Source organism: Melopsittacus undulatus, chromosome 1 (genome assembly GCF_012275295.1).
Source record: "Melopsittacus undulatus isolate bMelUnd1 chromosome 1, bMelUnd1.mat.Z, whole genome shotgun sequence".
Taxonomy (NCBI): domain Eukaryota; kingdom Metazoa; phylum Chordata; class Aves; order Psittaciformes; family Psittaculidae; genus Melopsittacus; species Melopsittacus undulatus.
In genome coordinates, this window is record NC_047527.1 from 85,894,339 (window position 1) to 85,917,231 (window position 22,893).

A 22,893-nucleotide genomic window follows, 5' to 3' on the forward strand; every position below is an offset into this window, starting at 1 on the left:
GTCTTTGGGCTGGATACCAAAGACAGCAGGGCCTGTGCAGAGCATGTGTTGCACAGCCATATCCAGCAGGGACTTCTTGTCATGTCATGAAGATGCAACTTCCATATATGAATGGCCTCCCACAGCTCAAGACTACTTTATGCTATCCAGCATCATAACATGGTTTTAATAGACTGGTGGTTCTCACTTGCTGAGCAGCATCTGTCCAGAATTAGCATGGGTTTTTTTTTTGTTTTGGTGTTTTGTTTTTGGAGGGGTTTTTTTGTTTTGGTTGGGGTTTTTTTGTGGGTTTTTGTTTGTTTGTTTGTTTTGTTTAAGTAGGGCTGATTGGTTTCCCAAATATTTCCCCATTTAGTTATTTTGTGTTGAGCAGTGATATGCTTTTGAGTCCAGACAAATGCTTTCTGGACTAGTGTCTGTGTGATGATATTCTGTCAGGTTATGGAGCTACAGAAGAAAGCACTCAGACAGTTTTCAGCACTTCCAGAGTTATCAGCCGAAGGATCTGGGGACACAACACAGGATATTTTTCTTTTGTTTTAGCACAGGGTAATCCTGTTATACACACACCTAAAAATGAAGTCAATCCAGAATATGCAAGCAGAAAGAAAAAATTCCACAAACCAGTGATGGAAAGAAAGAATTAGAAAACTAAAAGGACATGAAGCTATTTCCCTTCAAAGCTTCAGTAAAAGCTCCCCCATAGTAAACCTCATCACGTAAGTGATAACAGCAGATATGAGAGCTTTCTATAGCAAAAAAACCAAAATATCTGCAAAAATGCTATCTACAAACTATGCTTCGCAGATTACTTGGAGTGTGCCAGACCTATCAGTTCAGTTCCTCTAGAAGAGCCTGGTTTGCTTTCCTTTTTTAAAAGCCTGCACATGTACAGTGTAAAGCTCATTGGTAAATGTGCCAGACTATCATGCCCAGCTAAAACTGCATTAAAATTTACAACATCCAGCCAGGCTTAAAAAAAATACAAAACAAAATTCCAGAGCTTAATTTGAGCATGGGTGCATTACTCACAGCCTGCAGGCTGTGATCATTTGATCTTAGAAACACTTCCCAGTTTTGGATAAGTGTTCAGTCATTCAGCTCTTCACTGTCCTCCAAAGTTCTGGATGTACCAGCCAGTCACACACTTTTTTTTTAATTCATAAACTTAATCCAGCACTTTGCTCTTGTAATTTCCCCGACTGCAACTTTCCCATTCTTAGCACCTTGTAAAACAAGCATACCACAGCATTCAGCAGAGATAAAACTGGTGCAAATAAATTATACAGCTTCTCTATAGCATCCTTATTTTTCTACAGCTTCTATTCCTCACACTTACTGGTTCTGTTCCAGTCACAGCATCTTTTTGTTGCCTGTATTCTATTAATGCATTTCACTGTTTACTCAAGGAGTATGAAAGATAGTTCTGAAAGATCAGCAGAGATTATTTTTTTTAGCTGTGCTCTTCCCTTTCAGTTCAGCTTCTTGGATACTGAGTATCTGAAACCCTACTTCTACTCTGATTAAAAATGTAAAATTTGCAAGAAAAAAAATCATCTAAAATTCTTTATGAAATGAGCTGGCCTATGAAGTTCTTTTATTTTCAAAGATACAGGTGGCTGCACAAGCTAAGACTGGACAAGAAAATGCTTAGTTCAGTCAGCAGTTCAGGAAAAAGGGGAGGAAAACTACTGCTCTGGAGATAGCATGTACCAGATATTGTTAACTGCATCAGAATACAAATATAAAAAAAATATAAATAACTGTCCTCTGCAGGTGCTCTGGTTAACTATGTAGAATGACAGGGGAAAAAAGTGACCTTTACAGCTAATATTTTAAGGAAGTTGGAGAAAATGAAGAGCAAATGTTTCATAGGCATCACTGAGTATTTTCTCAGTAACCAGAAAACATTATTGCAACACTAGTAAAATAACATACAGTGCTTCAAGATCATTCTTTTTGGTCTGAGAAGAAATCCCACAAACAGTAAGACTTGAAACAGAACCATCTGGTATATGAGTATCACAGGGACATTGATCACCTATTCATATGGAAACGCCTGAAAGTTATGACAGCTTTGGTACTGAGCAGAGAGAGATTACAACCTCTAACCCAAAAGGCTGTGCATTTTTGTTGGGAATTCATTTACTTACACTTCATCCAAATGACTTTAATTGAAACTATCACATGTACTCATATATTCTACCCTCATCTAAAAAATAAAAAAAAACCCAAACACAAAACCAACACACTACAAACCAAAACAAATGCTCTGTAGCAACAGAAAAGAAAGAGACAAAACTGACATGCCTGTAGAAACAGCACATATGAAAAGATTACTCTTGATTCAATTTGTCATGGACAGAGTGAACAACAGAAAGCTTTTGTGGTACAGCACAGTACAGAAATGAGCAAGTAAACTCTTGCTGATTTAAGATCTACATTTCTGCAATCATTACAACATCTCCAAGATGAGTCCAGCATAAAGAGCTTCCTGTGATGCAGCAGTGGTCAGTCTAACAATGATCAATAAATTAATGCCAAAGGACTCCACAACCACAGGTGACTGGTAACAGTATTCATATATTTATCAGATCAAACTCCTGGTGCAGGTCAAGAGCAACAGCATAATTACTAGTAACTGACTAATGTGTGGTGGACCATGTGAAAGAAGCTGGTAGTATCAGTCCATTTCCTGACTGATGTCTACAATGCACACAAAAGCCACAACTGGCACCTCAAAGAGTCTCAGACAGACTGAAGACTGAAATGCTCTGGCTGTAAAATGCAAAGTTCAAAGACCTCTGTAACCCAGCATTACCAGAATCAACTTCTGCACAAAAATGGAGCATGTGAGAAAAACTGTTGCCTCTGGCAACATATTTCAGCAATCACCCTCACATTTGAAGTCTTGCTTACTTTCAGTCTGAATCTGTATGATGCCATTTGCCAGCCACACATATCATGCTCCAATCTGGGTTCTCTACATGAATGTCTATCTATGCCTGCCTCTCTGCAGATAACCTGTCTTGAGGACAAGGCCTGAGCAACCGTCTGACCAGAAGAACTTCCAGCACACCTTCCTTCCCCAGGATTCATGTCATACTCCTGCCTGCATTACACACAGCAATTGCTAATGAATGCAGCAAAGAAAGTGTTCTTGCTCTTGCCAGTATTTAAGTCTATAGTTGGGAGGGTGGTGGGTAGTGGAAAGAGTAGTTAAGAGAGGATTAAGGATGCTGCATGTGCAGCAGCTACTTGGACATGACAGTCCACCACAACACTTGCTTTCCAGAATATGAAGCAGATGTTTTCAAGCAGCTGCACAATCCACATCAAAAGCCTGTTTGACTTGGGCCCACATTCATCCCCATTTAACATCCCTCAGAACAGAATCAAACACCTGGAAAATCCAGAGGAACACTCTTAGCTTCAATGGACCTGCAACCAGATTCTTGGTAAGTAAAAGCCTTACCTTTACTTACTTCACTTACACCAACTGACACAAAAGTTGTTAGACTCGGGAGATAAAGCAGTAGAGTAACAAATGGCTGGTAACAAGTGAAGCAATAAGGAGAAGAATTGCTCAGGAGTCATTAAGAGTGCTTCCACATTCTCTGTGGGTTCCTATTGACCACAACAGCTTGATTAGAATATATGGATATCACAACAGTCAGACCTTTAGCCTTTTGGTCTCCAACTCCAACAGCTATTTGTCCTACCTTTAAAAAGAGAGTTCTACCAAGAGATCATACAATAATTTGGGTTAGAAGGGACTTCTAAAGATCATCTAGTCCAACCTTGCCTGCAAAGAGCAGGGACATCTTCAGGTTGCCCCATGCAACCTGACTTTGAATGTTGCGAGGGATGGGGCATCTCTATGTTGTTCTAGTGTTTCATCACCCTCACAGTAAAGAACTTATTCCTAATAGTCCATCTAAATCTACTCTCTTTCAGTTTAAAGCCATTCTACTTTGTCCTGTCCCTACATGCCATCATAGCAAGTCCCTAGACAGATTGCCTGTAGGATAGCTTTAGGAACTGCAAAACTGCTGTAAGGTCTTCCTGGAGCCTTCTCTTCCCCAGGCTGAACCACCCCAACTCTCAGCCTGTCTTCATAGCACAGGTTTTCCATCCCTGACATTTTTTTTAAACAGTAGTTGTCCAAGTACAGACCCCTGAGGGACACCACTCATCACTGATCTCCATCTGAACAGTGAACCATTGACCACTACCCTCTGGATGCGACCGTCCAACCAATTCCTCATTTGTCAAACACTCTATCCATCAAATCCATCTCTCCAGTTTAGAGAAGAGGCTGTGGTGGTGGACCCTGTCAAAGGCCTTACAGATAGATGGCAGCCTGTTGGATAGATTCAACAGGTTACCACCAAGATACACTACTGTTTAAAGCACTCTGAGATACCTTTCCCCATCGGCCTTTCAGTGTATCTCACGTTTTGAACAGAGATTTTAAAACCTGAAGTAGTCAAGATACAGATTAGAATGCAGGTGGCAAGAAACCTAATTATTCACCTCCATATATGGCTTTTGTGTGGATTTATAAAGCATCTGTGAATGTACTGATATGGGCAGACATCCAAAGTGACCTGGCAGAGCCAACTCAATTCACCAAGGCTATTGCTTCTGTGCCTCTGCAGGGACACACATGATACTGTTGGACTTTGCTCTTACTTGGGGGGTAGGGGGAAGATACGAGACTTCTGTGCATGTGAGATAAAAGACCCTGTTATATACAATATGCAGTCCTTTCTCTTGGACCCACCACCAGTTACCTGTAGTTTTTTTGTGATGGAGTTATACACCTGCATCTTTACAAAACCACCTAAGTGGTTAAGACCCTGTATAACCATGGTATACTTTACTGGAGCAATAGCCTTAGGATGCTCTCTAAACACAAATTAATTTCAGGGTTTATTAGAAGACAAAATTCCTTGAAACAGTTTATACAAAAAGAACTAAGGGGCAATACTGCAAGACAGTTCAGGTCAGATTTTGGCAAATTCTTTCCAGTCTAAATCCCTCAAAACCCTACAGAACAATTCCATATACTTAATGCAGGCTGCCAATGTCTAATGGTATAAAAAGTCTTAGAATCCAACTGATTTTTAAACCTACTTTTTCCTGTTATTCCAGCTTGAAAGCACACCACTTACTAAGTCCAGTCTTTGATAAGGAGCCACCCATAAATCAGACATCCACAAGAGTTTGTAAATGATCATTGATGTAATGCCTGAAACCAAATTTGCGTAAGAACACTTTTTCAAGTTATTTCACAACAGGCACAAACTGTGTAACCTAAACCAATAAAATACTTTCTTGTGAAATGATTCAATCGTTTTCTAATAGCTTATCAACTTATGAGGAACTAAAGGAACATATATCCAAATACTGTGGTATATAAAGCACAGAGGAAACCACACTTCTTAAAAGGTACTGTGAGCATTTTAAACAATCAAGTAAAAGACTGTAAAATCATCAAGAGGGATAGCATGATAAGTTACTACCATGGAAAACTGTAGCAAGTTGGTATTCACCATGTACATTGGTGTTTGCTTTTTTTTTTAGCACTGTATTCTTGAGCATGGACCATGAAGCCAGATTGGTCATTTTCATTTGGTCATTTCTTTACCCAACATCATCCCCTTTACGTGCTGTATCAGAAGTACTACTGCATCAAAACAGTCCTTACTGAAACTTCAGTATCCAACTTTGTGAACTCTTTGAGAGCTAAGGTATGCACAGATACTCACTTGTTCCACAGACAGCCAAAAAAAGGCCAAATTCTCTTTGATAATGTTACAACAACACAACTGAGTTTCTGATGTCTAAAAACACCTCCCATAGCTTGCACTAAACAGAAAGTTGAATGAAGTATTTGCAGCATTTCCTACAGGTTAAACAGAAAATACTTCAGATAAAATATTGTTAGCAAAAGACAAATGCAACTACTGCAGTCCAAGAAAAAGCAGCTTTTTACAGGTAATCAACATTCACACACACACAGAACAAATCTCAGGGAGGGCAGATTCTGATATCTCTGCAGTGCCACATCTAAAGGTCTGAATAACATCAAAGTTCTGAACCCTAGCTTTTCCACAAGTGAAATCTGGGGGGAAAGGGGAAGAGGGAGACACGTAAGGAAAGCATTCCCATTTGACTTCAGTGGACTTGAGAATGAGCCCTGAGCACAATGTGGACACACAGGCTGTAAACAAATCTACCTACAACCTGACAAAGATGTAAATAACAAAGGAAGTAATACAACCTAGCAAATGTTTTCTAGGCTCTTGTTTCTAACAGAAGCATTTAGTTGCACACAAACACCACAATAAGACCATGAATGATAATGTAATTAATAATTAGCTCCCAAACAAATGGAACTTGCTTCCACTACTTTAAGAACTGGAGAGAAATTTTAACAGTTGTTTTCCAGACCACTGTCACAAAAAGGAATATGTTGTGCACAGAAAACAGAAAGCACAGTTGAAGAAACATTTATTTTAGACACAGAGGTGAATAAAGCAAGCCCATCCTCAAACAGCCACTAGCTGTTCCCATGCCACTGTAACTTCTGATACATTATTGTAAACCACCTCAGGAACAGATCTGGGTAAATACAATCCTTCACGTCTTTTGTGGCAGTAGCTAGAGGAAGAAATGTGACTTGGTTATATTTAACCCACAAAAGCTCCCAGGTCTATTTACCATGCACCCTCAAAAACAGATGCACCACCACAAGCGAGAAGGTGGCTTGTGGGCTGCCAAAACTACCACCTCCACAAGAAACACTGGCCATAATTATCTGTGCCATAATTAGTCTTCCTACTTTTCTAATCATGATAATAAAACAAAGCAAGCTTCTACTCACTTTAGACAACAGCACCCTACAGGAAACATTAAATGTCCCTTATCCAGTTTACCTCTTCAACTAAGAGCACTCTTGAAATTCAGTACATTTCAGACTTAATAAGCACCAGGCACAACAGAAGCCAAATGGAGATAATAAAAGTCAACAGCTAAAGCTCTGCTTCAGCACACTCCTAAATTCATGGTCAACCCTGAGTTCACCATTAACTTGATTTTGGTTTTAACCATGACGTAATTATTAGGCACACCTCCTGTTCAGCTTACCTATTGACTTGCCTGGGAGACGTGGAAATTATGTAGTTTAAGGACCGAATTCAGTAAAGACCTTACTTGAAGAGAATGAAATGCAGAAATTCCCAGCAGCACCAGAGAGCTAACACCAGCTTTACCCACTATTTTGGCATATTTTCATGAAAAGTAGAAAGCAGAAAAGGCACAAATTTAAGGGGACAACTGTTCCCAAAGTATAATCACACAGCAGGATCTTAAGGTGTAGCAAAGCCCAGCCAAACTCCCAAATTCCCCTCCTTCCAAGGTAAGCTGGTCTAAAGAAGAGAGCAAAACAATCCAAAAGATAAGACCTGTAGCCAGGTTCCAGCTCTTTCACTGCTCAACATGACAGAAAGTCAAATCATTTCAGCTCTTCAGTAAAACGGGGAATACTACTTCATGTTGAAGTGTTGTAGACCTACAAATTTCTGCTATATTAGATGATTAGTCCAAATAAGGCTATTTTACACAGAAAAGGACTATAAACCTCTTACACAACCATCTGCTATGACAGAGGCCCAAGCACAAAGGAGGTTTGGTAATTGGGAAAGGGGAGAGGGAATGTTGTTTATGTTTTGTTTGACCTGCACGCAGAAGAAAACTTACCTTTACTATCAATTAGTAACTCAATCCCCCTGTTGCATTACACTGACACCGTAATTACTTCTTCCTTTGTCACTTAGATTTTTTACTGTTATAACAGCAGCAACAAAAAAATCTGAGACTGGATGCCAAAACTACAGCTGTCAAACATTGCCACAGGAACACCAGTCTCAAAACATCAGTTATACAGAACAAGAAATTAACCCCAAGATGACTGTAACAGTCAACAACAATAAAATCAGTATTTACCATGGAGTCCCCCACACCTCTTACCTCAACCATAGGGCGAGCACTGTCATGGATTGAAAGAATGTGCGTAATGTTATTCTTACTCAATTGCTCTACATCTCGGGCATCTGTGATAAAAGGAAAAAAAGGAACAGAATTTCTTTAATCTCTTGAAATAGCCCACTCTGCTTTCTACTGTGCATGTTGAAAATCACTTATCATTTGTACTTTTTTTTTTTAAGCTTCATGAAGTAAAGCAAAACCCCAAATGCAGCTGTTCTAGAACACCATCAGAGCGGGTAACGGGAAGACACACTTCTAACTCCAAAGCAAATTATATACTATATAAAGAACAAGCTTAAGTGACTCAGGAATATGTTCTTAAGTCAGAAGTTTCATGTATTTTGCATCTGAAATGTAAGTCTGTGTATGCCCATGTGCAGGTGATGGCCATCTGAACAAGCAGTCAGAGCTGTACAAGAAATAGCTTACCTCCTTCTCTACCCACAAATATCCCTTCAGAAGATGTAGTTTCACTTGGGAGACAAACCTGGTGATATCTAGGGCTGGGAAGTGAAGCCAACTGTAACACTTGAATTGAAGTAAACTCAATTGAGGAAATTGGGCAAACCAAAATGATAACTAGATTCTTACTTCCTGAAGACTAGTAGGGTAAAATGTGCATTTAACCAATACATGCCATAATTTTAATTCTGAAGAGAGATCAAGGCGATGAACAGCACAATGCTACAGCAAGGAAGTGCAGTTGTAAAAAGGTGGTTCCTAGACCTGTAACCAAGGGTTTCAAACATTCAAAACTGGAAAGCAAACTAGGGTGACTGAAAATCTTATGCTAGATATTGTGAAAACATAGGTTTGTTTCTATGAGAAAGAAGGTAAACTAGATCACCTATAATGAGTGAGCAACCTTACCCATACTAAACCATTAATGTGCTAGAAAATTACCCCAAAGAACCACTAATTCAGGTAAAAGTTAGTTTGTGTCCATTTACTTTTGCCCTTTTTGCTTGAGAATGGCACAGTACATCATGGCAATTACACCAGTAGTTTTGTGAACACCTGCCTTCCAAATCTGCCCATACAATCTGTTCACATTAGCCTGGTTGCACACAAAAAAAAAGCACTGACCACAAAGGTTTCAAACTGTCTCTCTCTAGGTACAAAAATAACAATAGCATCACCTGGACATTCTTTATGTACGTGCAAGAGTTGAATTAGCATCTCTTACTTCATCTTATTCCACTCTATAAAGTTTCAGTGCCTTCTCCATATCACAAAGAGGAATTGGGCATTTAATTATACTGCTCCATAGGCAAGATCCACATGAGCACAGGAACAGGCAATAAAATTTAAACCTAATCCAATTATGAAAGCTTCTCTAAGGCTAATAGAACAGAGAGATGGGTCAAAATTGCATTGATTTCACTTGCTACTGGCCAAACCTGCACAACCACCACAGATGCCTAATCCTTCAGGAGAAAATTAGCAGGTTTAGGTCTGAAACAGAATTAAGGTCTAGCTTCACAGAACAATTAAGATTTCCTAAAAAGATGTCAGAGTAAGCATCTCAAAGAAGAAACACAAATGTTTGCCAGGGGAAGTCTTCTAATCCACCTGACCTTCAGATTTTTTAAGTTTATAGGGCAGTCATGATTCCTCAGAGAACACCTTAGCAGACAAGGACTTAGAAGTCCAGAAGCCAGCCTAAATGTCCCTAAAAATCACTGTTTTCTGTTCTCCAAAGGCTAAAGGCATATTTCAGAACCTGCTGGCTAGAACTCACTGCATTAATACATACCACCAGACATAGCACAATACATAGCACCAGCAGATCCCAATCTCTAATCACCAGTATAACATGGTAAGAAATGGCTTGCCACAAAAAGCAAACAGCTTTAAAAGAAGATGTGATCCAAATTAAATGTTGACTGCTTTGAATCAGTGTGAAAGGCCTAATGCACACAGCACAACTCAAAAGGACTGAGTTATTAGCTAAAGAGTTAATTAAGGATTTAGGCTAAAGGAATTTCAACACATCAAAACTATAAAGACAGACAGATTTCAGATATTACCAGAAACAAGCTGGAAATGGTTAAACCAGACCTACATCCCAGGGTAACCAGCAGGTCCTCAATATCTTTAGGAAACAACCACGCAAATCACAAACATACAGGAGAAAAAGCTTCCCAGACAATATTATCTGGACCTAGACTTTAAACAGTTTATAAATGGGAAATTCCCCTGGTTCCCCTGACACCTGCCATAAGCCTCTACAGATACTACAGACAAAGCTACTTAAACAGCAGTAAAAATTAGATATCCTGTCATTCATGGTCTCATGCCCAGGACAGTTACCCAAAAAATTGAGGAGCTATGCAAAGGATCACCAAAAGCCAGAAAAATCACTATTACCACAACACAGTGCTGTACAACTACATGCAGGCTCACATTTTGAAATCACTGCGTGCAACACTCCATTTCCAAATTTAAAGATGAAATAAACCCATTAGAGTCCATCTTGGTTGCGTCCAAAGGGTCCATTAAATATGGTATTATTCTTCACAGTAGGTTACCTAATACTCCTTCTCATACAGCAAAACACTTCTCAGATGATGTGGACTTTTGAATAAAGCCTTCAGGAAACTCTCTCCTTACACAAAAGGACCCAATTCACATTGGAGAAGTCTTCCTTTCTCCCTCCCACACTTCTTTTCCCTCAGTTTCACTCTATGACTCTTGCCTTACTCTTTTCATACACAGAACTGCAAGCACTTAATTGCAAAAGCAATGGCAGTCATCAAAATAGGACTGGGGGCGGGGGGGGGGGGGGGGGCACATTGGGTGTGTGTGCCAGAATTTGTCTCCCTGCAGTTCTGGGAAGCCTTACTGTGTGTCTGGGGAGCAAACAGCCTAGCATATTGTGCTTTCATCCCCATCAGCAAAAGGGAGACAATACTGCTCCAGCCACTCCAAGTAAGACATATCAATGACTGAGGGACTCCAACACTAGGCTGATGAAGTCTCAAATGTACATACAACCAATCCCTCTTACTTTAGGATTTTAGTACCTCCACAGGGATCAAGGTGAGGAATAATGATTTCTCCCTTCAGAGCATTAGATGGGAAGAAAAGCTGTAGAGTCTTTTCCATCTCTACTGCTAACAACAAAATACAAAAGCATCCTGCTAGGAACAGGGAAAAAAACATTACAGTGACACAGACCTGATCTGCAACATTTAACTGCAACTCACTTGTGAATTTAGAAGATTGTCTCCACAAAATAACTGAGATTAGTTTATTTTGATTTTGTCACCTTCACTCCCTTTAGCCAGCTATCCCAAACTAAAGACATCCTCCCATCTTCCTCCAAAGCTCACATTTCTGACTTTGTTAGTCTGAGAAAACACACATGCTCCTATAGCACTGTAAGACAGTATTAAGTTTTCAGTATACAATCATCTGGGTTTTTTTATCTCTACAAAAATAAGTGCTTAGAGAAGGCAAGTCAGCCCTGTATGGACAACAGTATGAAGTCTCAATCTGCAGATGTATAGACTACAGTTTCATTATCACTAAATTATTTTTTTTAAATAAATAAACTTTTTGTCTACACTTTATTTTCTGCTTTGGAGAGAACTAGAGATAGATACCTGCCTAAAGGAGAACCTCCTCTCTAGTGGTTCAGAGCACTAGGAGCTATTACTGAGAATGGCCTCCCATCAGGAAAGCTTTGTTCCAGAGTCCATCTGCACTTACAGACACACACAGACAGAGAAACTAAGCACATAAACAAATCTCCTGTCCCCATTTCATACTACCTTCTAATACATATTTTGTCCCAGCATCTCAGAATGACCTTTTCAGGGAGTGAGAAAGGTGGGGAAAAAGGGTCCCATACTCTGCTTAATGAGAGTACCTATAAGCGTCTTCTTTCAAAAGATGAACCTGAAAAAAGGAATCTTTACCCTCTCCTGTTTTCAGTACCTGAAATAAAACCTTAGAAAAGGGAACTCCTCACCTCCCACTCTCCCAAAAAGATAAAGCAACTGTTAATAGGGATTAACTGGATATATAAACACAGCAGAACCACTTGGTGGGCACTGCCTTTTTACACACTTATTAACTGGAAGGGTAGAAACTTTCCCTAGACTCTCCAGCTCATCCACAGTAACACTGGACTCTTTGGGGGGAATTAAACCTCATATTGTGGCTTTCCCCTTCAAATCAAAAAGCCCCCAAATATTCCATTGGAAAAACTTGAATGTTCCAAATATGATTATAAGGAAGGACACAAACTCTTTAATATTCAAGGTATAAACATTCCCGAGTCTGTGGTGCTCACTACTGCTACACCTTTTGGTTTGGAACCAAATAAGCATTCATTTAGTGCCTCCTATCAGAAGAAACAGGGTTTTTCCTATTTGTGCAGAAACACAGGCTAAAAAGCCCTGTCATATCAGTCTCTTGAGGAACAAAGCACCTATTTTCATTGTGAGCACAGATGCCTCTCAAGGGACATCAAGTTTCCAATGCAGTAGACATGCCAGCATGCAATCCCACAATAAATTCTTTGTCTTTTGAGAAGACTAAATTTCATTGGTAAGGTACATCTGGAACAATCCAAAATTTTCTCCAAACTAGAGGCAGGAAGAAGAGTTAACTACTTCTTTCTCTTTCCTCATTTTCCTCTTAGCCACCACTCTCCCACTTGCAAAGAAATAACTCCTCATTAACATTCAGTGAAGAAGCCCAAGAGCTCAGTTTTCTTCTGGGCATTTCAACCAAACTCAAGTCTTGGTATTTCGTATGGGCAACTGTGGTTCTTGAATTTTTCTGCCCTCTAGCTGTCCAATCTCAAATACACTCTTCTAAGCAACATAACACAGTTTTAACATGCTATTAATAAGCAGAATCATGCTTCCAGATCTTACAAGATAACAAGCACTTAAAGACATGCCAACATCTATGATTTTTCAGGAGTTTTCTAGAGACACACTCAAGCTATGTGGACTTGTGGGGATTTTTTAGCGTGTTCTTCACTGTTTTCCAATATTAGGACTACACATAAATTTCAATCCTAAAGAAGCTACAGCGGTTATAAAAGCGCCTTTCATTCTATATGCCTAAAAAGTTTGAGCAGCAGAAGACAACAAATCTTTTCTGCCACAGATTTATTTCACAAGTTTTTCCTGGGACTCAGTTTATCTCTCAGTCAGAGACCTCTTCAGCAGAGGAGTCTGCATTTGCTCTGTCATGGATTGTTTTTAAGTTGGTTACACCTAAAAAGACAGTAAGAAACCCTATACATAAAGTAGAAGTATTACTGAATATTGAATAATAATTCCCCAGTCAGAACAATTGCTGGATACCTTCTCTCCAGACAACAGCTATCCAGGATTACAGTGTTTAACATCTTTAACATCCTGCCTTAGCTCAGCAGGGAGGCACCCATCTGGAAGTCTGTCAGTGTCCCCAGGGTTATCCCATGCAGCAGGGAGACACAAGTGAGCATAGCAGTTATTTTGACCTAGCTATAGAAACCCTGCCTGCCCGGGCTGCCTGAAAAGCTCTCCTCCAGAGGGCAGATCAGAGCACTTGGGAGAGATTCCCCCGACCCGACTTCTGCAGACGCTCCCTCCCCTCTACTACCCCCTGCACAGAGGCCATGACGGTGCTATGAAGCCTCAGCACTAGGTCCGAGAGAGATGCGCAATGCCGGGGATGCACTATTACTCCTCTTACTGACAAGATGCCACCTTATTCAACTCAAGCTAGCCATCTCAAGCTGGAGAAATAGGAGCCTGCTCTAATGTGCATTCCACAAAATAATTGTGTAAACCATGACTTTGAAAGTATCTAGACATTTCAACTGCCCAAACTGGGATACTCTAACCAATACCAACTATATATTCTAAGTATTTCTCAACAAAGGATCCCCTTTATGGCAGCCTCAAAATGTATTAGTTGCTTCTTCAAGAAGTGCCACGCATCAGAACATGCCCCAGGAACATGGCAGTCAAACCCCTCCAGGAAAGTACACTGGAGATTCACTAGCACCCTGCTCCTAACTGGAATGACCTCACTGCACAGAGGGCTCATGGAAACTGCTTTTAAGCAGGGTGGGAGGGCAGAGGCACTGAGGAACAAGGCATGCAGTTTGCTGTTGTATTAGTGAAGTACTGTAACACCAACCTTCTGTCTTCCTCTCCAGGTACGAGAGCTAACTTAAGATTATAACAACAGATACTTATGATGATAGAACATAATGTTTAAATGCATTATGAGCAAAGGTCATAGCAATAAATAAATTAAGATTTTGTTTGTGTTCTAAATCAATTTGATAAACAGAACCTTGAACAAAAACACTGGGATTAAAGCCAACCCATCTTTACACTCTATGGCAGTAGCTGAAGCATTTCAGCCTCTGCTGTTTTTCCAGCCTGACTTCCAGAAGCACTGCCCACTTACACCACCTTCATGTGCATGCCTCTGTGTGTAGAAGTGCCCTGACATACCACTTAAGCACCATTTGCAAGGCACACACTTGAGCAGCCAGAGAAGCACCAGCCTGAGGGTCGCAGGCCCTGGCTTCCGCACAGATGCTGACTCACTCTGCAACCCTGGCCAACTCCCCTTAGCTGGTTCATCACCCAAAACCAGAACTGCACCAAGAAACAGGTGCTCTGGCTAAGTATTGCTCCCCTGGCTCGACTACCAAGGGCTTACTGGATGGCCACAGTGAAAGGGGCAGACTGAGAGGCATGTTCCCTGAGCCCATCCTGCCAGACAGCTTGAACCGTAAACGACTCCACTATCAAACATCCTCCCGTCCTACCCGTCTCCTGAATTTCTTGACAGGAAAAAAAAATGAAATAAATAAAAATGAGGAAGTAACATGGCTCTGACTAACTTTGTTTTGTCACTGGCCACCCTTGCAGTGATATGTCTAAGTGCTCTCAAAACTGTCCTTTTTCCCCTTGTTTTCCTTTTTTCTTGCTAGCTTTCTTTTTTTTTCTCTCCTTTCATTACCTACTTCCACCAGTATAAACTCACCTCCATCCTCTCATTTCCCTTACCATAGCATGGGTAACTCCCCCTCAAGCTGACATACTTGCATTTGCATCCCAGTGTGATAAAAGGCAGCTTTTAATTTCACATGTACTTCTGGGCTGCCTCTCAAGGTGCTCAGCTCTACTTCTCAAGGGGCAGCAAGCACCAGACCAGCAACACAGGTCAGCAGGTGCAGAGGCAAGTAAACTCACAGGTTTTGGGATAGAGGAGAAAAAGGATAAGGGGGCATGAGGCAGAGAGGAGGTGCAGCACCATCTAAATCTAGTGCAGATGTTGTCCAGTCTTAATAGACCACTGTGACACCAGCCAGACCAGGAAGGACAGGATATCCCAATAGCCCCTATGAGTCCTGCCTTGCTTTTATACTCAAGCATAGCAGAAACAGTCTACATGTATGAAAATGACCATATGGGCACAACTGAAGACAATCAGCTCAAACTGCTGCTAACAGGGTGCTTTCAGAACAGGTCATTCATTTGGATGCCTACACAAAGTTTCCTGTGTTTTCTAAATATGGTTCTGTCTTTCTGTACACAAAAAATAAACCTCATGAAAAAAGAGGGAAAAAAAAATCCATATAATATTACCTCTGTGACACAGACAGTACAAGTATCAGTGGTCAGACAGCAATATGCAGACCTATGAGCCTCACAAGCAGTGATAACAGAACTCTTTAGCAGTTGTTATAAATAACCAAAATAATGAAAGCAACGAGCAGGAGGCATACTAAGCGTTTACTTATAAGGAAGGCTTGAAATAAGCCTCACAAAGAATCTGTCTGGCTCACAGGCCGGCCTGCCTGCCAAGCACAGGAATCATTTAAGGCAGGCCAATGTTTAGGAATTCCCGCTGAAGCATGCTCCGAGGAGATGGCGTTCATTTTTCTTCTCTTGAAGTACTTGCAGAACAGCGCATGGATGAGAGAGCAGACAAGTTCTTCTTTAAGTGCTACCAGGTGCATCCAGAAATAAAGCAAGATGGGATTACAGAAACTGCAGAGATGTAAGTGAATTCCATAGGCCTGTAAAACACCTTAAGGCCCCTGCTAAGTAATCCTAGAGATAATGATAAAACTGATCTTACCTTTAAAGTTGCCAACGAACAAGCCAGGCAGAATCTGTGAGAAAGAAATATAGTATCAAATACAGATATCTTGTGGTAAGACAATTTGACAAAGTTCAATTTGCATACAGGATGGAACATACTACTTCAGCAGACTATTATCAAACATAATCTAAGAAGCGCTGACAACATTTTGTGCCTCTTTGCAACCTTCTCAAACCACATAGCTTTAGGTACTCCATACTTTGAGAGCATTTGTTGGCAGCCAGGGGTTTTTAATCATGGGGACACTCACACGAAGGAGGCTCTCAAAGGATAGCAAAAGTGGTTTACAAATACCAAGTGGGCCTCGCAGCACATCCCTCCCCCCAACAGCAGGAAGAGTTACCCTCATTTAACTAATGATGAAACTTTATACAAAAAAGGTGATTTGCCTAAGGTTGCTAGGCAAGCTGGACAAAGTGCTGTAAAACAACATCCTTCGAGTCTTCTGAAATGCAAGGCCATGCAAGTCAAGGGCTGCAGCACTGAGGGGTTTTTCCATAGAGGAAATCTCTGTAAGAGAACTGATGAAAGTCCTCAAGTTGCGTGTTTCTCTCCCAGATCCACGCACTTACCCCAAAGTTCCCAAAAGTCTGCACAGTGCTGTTACAAGACTTTAACTGGGGAGTTTCAAGGTCACCCTGAGGACCAGCCTGTGCAGTCTGAGCACATGTGTGCGCACACACACACACAGGCAGGTGACACTACAGCACTACCCCTCCCATCCTTTCATAATCCTCCCAACTTGGGAGCAGCAGTAAGGACATGAAAAAAAATCCAGCCACACCAAGAACACATTTTCTGGTCATGAACTCTGTTCTCTGCCACCTGAAGTCTCTGACCCACATCCATACCCTTTGAAGAGGCCAGAACTGCAGTGGTGAAACCATATGATCCATTTACTTTGGTGCATGCAGAGCATACCATCAATACAGATATGTCAGCGCTGACTTCCTAAAGCCTTAGCAACACCCAAGTGTCACCACAACAGCAGCAACAGTCTCTCAGGCACAGCTATTTAAAGGGAAAACTCCACCCATTCTGCTCAGCCCCGCAGCCGCGAAGTTCCGAAAGTCATGAAGGACTTTTCGTCGGGGATTATCACCCCAGCCTCTGCTTCACTGCAGCCTTCCCACTGAAAGGTGACCCAGCTTACCACACAAAGGTTAGCAAGGCGGTAGAAGGGCCTGCAAAATAGCTTACAACTTGCCTTAACTCCAGGGCTTTCCTGTGATAAAAACATCGTGTTCACTGTTACTTATCTAGCCTTGCAAAAAAACAAAGCCTGAGCACTTCTCACATTCTCTGCAGTTTCAGTCTGTGCAAACATTCCTCCCTCTCAGCTTTGCTGGATGATCTCTCTTATACCAGCTCTAACCACAGCACTCAATTCCACCACTGACCCTTGCTGTACCCTGAACTGCTTACAAATCAAGGGCTGCTTGACAACAGCTAGATAAGAAAATGTTCCTTTAGTCTGGTACAGATACCTGTAAGTTTTGCACCGATAAGCTCAGACAGCCTTCTCTTTCTTTTCCTCTTCATTTGTACAAATTCAACATTCTTACAAAGGCATCAGAAATCAGCAGAGCAGTTTCCAATGCCAGGCTATCAAGTAGGGAAAAGAACCCTTAAAACATTCTGCAGTCCCTTTCTGCATCCACGACACTCAGGGTTTCATGGCCCAATTCATTATTTTAAGCACACCTGATGAGTCTGCTACAAGTGCAGCTCTCAAAGGCTACCATCCCAGGCCAGGAATCAGAAGCCCGTAGCTGCTCCAGAGAGTAGAGTATCCAAGGGCCATTGCTAAGGCCCAAAATCTGCAAATAGTAAACACGCTCTAAAGCAAAAGAAGCCTCAAGTTATGAATGAATTTCACCAATCAGATCACACCAGCCAACTCCCTCATCTTAAGCTTAAGAAAATGAAAAAAAAGCCTGTCTGACATTTTTAAATAGCTATCTAGTGTTTCGTATCTGAAGCACAAATCTCAAATCACATCACCATTACTGTAAACTGTAGCATTTTAGACTCCAGGACATTATTTCGACATCAAGTATGTGCTCTCAAGAGAGGCTAAAAGCCTAAATTCCAGTCACAGTCATTAAGGTTAGTCATTATAAATTGAAGATATCAAGAAACAGGGGGGTGTTGGCGTTGCAAAAATAGGCTTTGTAGATTGTTGTTGGCAAAGGAGGAAAAGTCCAGAAGTTTGCGTATGTGCATCATGAAGCAACGCTGTACACTAGATAGGAAATTAGGACACCGTGCAACCAAAAACACATGTTACCCATGTTGTCCTAGTCATTCTAGAAGCAAGAAACGTAACTATGGGTGAAAGCTACCTGGAAAGAAGTGAATCTTCATGCCGTGCTGACTAATACTTCAGCACTAGACTATGGCTGGGAACTTTCAGCTGTGTCATCTCACACTGCCTTCAGTAACTGCAACTCCAGGCTGTGCAAAAATGAAGGCCGATGGCTGCTAGGGGTGTGTGAGAGAGAAGGGGTGGGAATCAGAAAAGCAGAAAAATAAGGTGGTTGTTTTTGTGAACTTTTCAACCACTGCTTTATGAATAAAAACAGTAGCCTCCTTATATGACCCGAAACATTGAGAAAATGACCACGGACTAAATAACAGATGTGGAAGAATGCACAACCAAGAGATATCATCGTTATTTGTACCTCGCATGAAAACACCTCACCTTCTCCACCTTGCACAAAGGCAGAGCCCTGCAATGTATGATAGCTGCTCCAGTTGCTAATGTTTCTCTGGAAAAAAGTTCAGAGAAGTCCTTCCTGAAAACACACTTCTGGAAAACGGCTTCAAGGGCTACTGTGCTGCTGTTTCCTATATAGACATAAACTTATAATAAAGCATCTAACTCCTGGCCCAATGTTTGTTTTTAGATGCACTAGTACCAATGGGTGCTCCAGATGAGTTCACTGGGCTTTCTCTGGAGATGGTCAGGTTCTGCAAAAGGAGAATATAAGCTCACCTTGTCCATCGGTACAGGCAAGTGGCACAGCTCAGGGAGTGGGATTTGCCACTCACGCTAACTGGTGTGGCTTCACTGGCTTCCACAGAACTGGCTGCATCAGCGCTGACTATCCACAGTCATTTACGTTTCTTATGCATCAACTTCTATAACGAATGGGGCTTATCTGTGTTTTTGTAGAGATAACACACAACCCTTCAGAAAAGTCTGCATGGATAACAGGCAGTTAACTCTAACAGGGTGAACAAGAACTAAAACCCAGGAAACACTCTTTACTAAGCATATGCTGTTCACAGATAATCAAATCTAAGAACTGCAGTCTCTTGTCACCATCCCAGCCACTATTCTTCAGCTCCAGGAAAATACCTTTGTAATTTGTAAAGACAGTTCAGCGTGAACTTTGACTATAAGTCAGACATTAAGCATGAAGAAAAAATCAGGCCAAACAATTTCCCAAGTCAGACCCCATTACACATCCTATACTTAAAAGATGTAAAAAGAAAAGCACTGAAAATTAATAGCAGCTAAATCAACACACACTCACTAGCCAATTTTCCTCTGAGCAGAGTAAGAAGGGTATTTATAAACCAGTGCTTTCAGTTTAATTTAGGAAAAGTCAGGAGGCTCAGGTGGGCTTAAGGAAAAACAAAACCTTAGGCACAGCTAATTTTACAGAGACAGCTAGCAACAAAAGACAAACCCCACCTAAAAAGAATGCAAGGCCTCCAGCTCTTGATCAGCACTAATGGCCACAGAAAGTCAGGTGTGACTGCTCTTTGCTATGAAATACAGCAATATCGTATGACAGAAAAATACAAGGGGACCATGCCACTGAGAAGGGCTCAGCATCCAAGAGCAGCCACAGCAGCTGTAGCAAGCTCTGGAGCTTTTCCTTACTATACCCATTACAGGTCACCACTAATCCTCTTCCCCTGGCATCAGTACAAACAGATTCCCTAAATGAAATAATCCACCATCGGATAACCTGCTTATTTTCTCCTACCATTTGCATATAGCTCTACCACAAAAAAAAAAAAAAAAAACAAACCACACACTTCAGTTTGAAATTAATGTAACTTGTATTAATAGACTACACTGAGTCAAGCAAATGCCCCAATATCAACAGTGATGACTCCACACCTTCCCTTGCCCCTCCAGCACTCACTGCCTCACAAGATCAAAAGGAACAGATGATCCAGGGGCACATTCTGAAGGTGGCAAGTACCAGACCTACACACGGGACCCCTACAAAAATAACCCTGATGGCCAGTACCCAATGTGGTTGTAGCCTCCTTAAAGGAGCCAGCTCTTCCGAAAACTGCTGAACATTTCCTCTTGGATACAGTCATAAGAAAGGAGGAAAAATAAAAGTAGTACTATGCTTACCCTGAAAGCTCCAGTTGGTATGTGTCAGGGCAACAACTAAGAGCATTAAAATAACTAAATTGCCTGGAATCACAGATTGCCAACTCCTGCCTGCACAGTACCATAGGAAGATGTAATGCAGACAAAGAGTGCTAACCATTAAAGGATTGAGAACTGTCTGTGTTCCCCTGCCCGAGACTGCAACTTTAGCATCCCATATACTGTCATATACTAATTTCAAGCATTATCGGAAGAATACTACAAACAGCAGAAGTCCAAAAGAAGTCTCTCTAGTTCTGTTTCTTCTTAACTGTCCAGTTGCTGTAGGTACCTTCTAGGAGTGGCCACTTACCACAACATTATCACCAGACTCTAAAATAAAAAATGGAGAGGACCAAAGGAGGTTCTACGTCCTAACTTGGTTGGACTAACTAGCCAGATCTTTCCCCTGCATAAAGTTTCTATTTCAATGCTTTTAATCCATAGGATGAAAAGGCTTCACCTTCCAGGTGGACAATTCTAAGCACTCTGGACATTCACCAATCTGGCTTCCAGGGGCAAAGATGTCAGACTTGGACAACTCGTGAGCAGGTATTTCTGGCTCTTCTTCTCTGCTTTGTTGGAAGCCACGCTCACAGCAAAGCTACCCTCAAAGTACCCAAAGCAGGATGTTTGACAGAGGAGATGACTCAACTCCTGTTCCTCACAGTAAGCTATATATAAAGGCTAGTTACCACCACACTTTCTAACCTGGGTTTAAAACAGAGGTGGAGATACTGAGAAAAAAACACAGTTGTCCCTTGGTACAAACCACGACATGCCAGGGGATTCAGCGCTAACAATTAGCCCCCACTGCCAAGAAGCCAACACCCTTTGCAAAACAGATCCATCTTCCTTCCTCGCTGCGATCCCCACTGGGGCCAAGCGCTTTCCTGTCCCACCAGGACGGGGCCCAGCCCTCTGCCCGCTGCCTGTACACACCGGCTGCTCGACGCTCGCACCCGGGAGACCCTCGAGGGTCCACGGGAGGTGGGGGACTGGGGAGAGTAGGGGTGGTCAGGCACGGGGGGCAAGAGACGGACAACTTGAACGATGGGTCGGCGGGGCTGACAGCTCCGGGTCCTGCCGCAAGCCGGGGATGCCGGCTCAGCCCCAGCAGCCCCAGCTGGGGACCTCGCCAGTGAGGGGCCCGGCGCCGAGGCTGAGCGGAGCACAGCGCCGGGAAGCACGGCGGCTGTTTGCAGCCGTTAGCGACCGTTGGGGGCGCGGGGCCGCCCCCAACCCCGTGGGCTCGCTTCGCCCGGGGAGGGGAAGCCCGCACGAGCATCACCGAAACCAGGGCCCCCCTCCCGCCTGCCCGCGCTGCGGCTGGGAGAGGCGCGCCCCGAGGGAGCCGCCAGCCGGGGCTCCTTCCCTCCCCCCACCGCAGCGGGGCGGGGGACCCCTGAAGTCGAAGGGAAGAGCCTTTCCTGCCCTGGCCTTTGTTCTGTACGCGGGGACCCGCGGACTGCCCCGGCGGCGCCCAGGGGCAGCACAAAAGAGGGGGCGCGGGGAGGGACAGCCACCCGCGGCCACCGCCGCGCCTCGCCCGCACACATGCACTCACGCACAGCAACAACGACGAGCGGCGTTACCTTATTCATCCCATTCCCCATGGCTTAAGCGACCCGCACGCCAGCACCGCGGGAGAAGCCGTCAGCTGCCGGCTTAGCGAGCTGCCGGCGGTGGCTCAGCGTGCATGGGACACTGCTTGCCGGGGGTGACTAGGGAACCAGCTAATTGTTACTCAAGGCCGGCTGCGGCTTGCCGCTGTGCGGAAGGGTAAGGCGCATCTCCCCCCCCGCCCTGGCCGGGGCTCTCTGCTGGCTGCCTGGCGGCTGCAGACAGGTTTCCACTCGGACGCCCCCAAGCGCGCCGAGCCGTGGGGCCGCGCCACCAGGAACTACCTCCTCCAGCCACAGCCTCCTCCCCCAGTGCGGATACAGCCCCGCCGCGTAGTGCCGCCCTGGGGCTTGTAGTCCACACCGCCGAGCCGCTTCCGCGCCGCCCGCCCGCAGGAACTACACGTCCCAGCGCCCCCCGCGCCGCCGACCTGCCCCACCTGTAGCGGCCGGCAGCAGCCAGCGGGTGCCCGGTGCGGCGGCCTCGCCCCATTCCTGAGGGGATGAGGAAGTGGTGGCATTGGCGTTCGGCGGTATCATCTCCCTGGTATGAACCACCCGCGCCATTGCGCCCGGGGAGGGTAGAGCTGCGGCACGCGTTGCTGGAGCGGGCAGGTGCTGCCTGCCTGCCTCTGCTGTCCCAAAAACCGGTTTTATTTCGACCTCAAACGGGCCAGG

At 43.2% G+C, this 22,893-nt stretch overlaps 1 protein-coding gene across 1 annotated transcript in view; it reads right to left on the reverse strand.

The window, feature by feature from the left end:
• Positions 1-22,480, reverse strand: part of DUSP22 (dual specificity phosphatase 22) — a 44,655-nt gene extending 22,175 nt beyond the window's left edge. The window contains exons 1-3 of the mRNA XM_031049721.2: positions 22,189-22,480; positions 16,168-16,201; positions 8,038-8,120 (exon numbers count right to left, since the gene is read on the reverse strand). Coding sequence (XP_030905581.1) covers positions 8,038-8,120; positions 16,168-16,201; positions 22,189-22,209 — 138 coding nt within the window. The 5' untranslated portion in view covers positions 22,210-22,480. The remainder of the gene's footprint in view (positions 1-8,037; positions 8,121-16,167; positions 16,202-22,188) is intronic.
• Between the last annotated feature and the right edge of the window lie 413 nt (positions 22,481-22,893).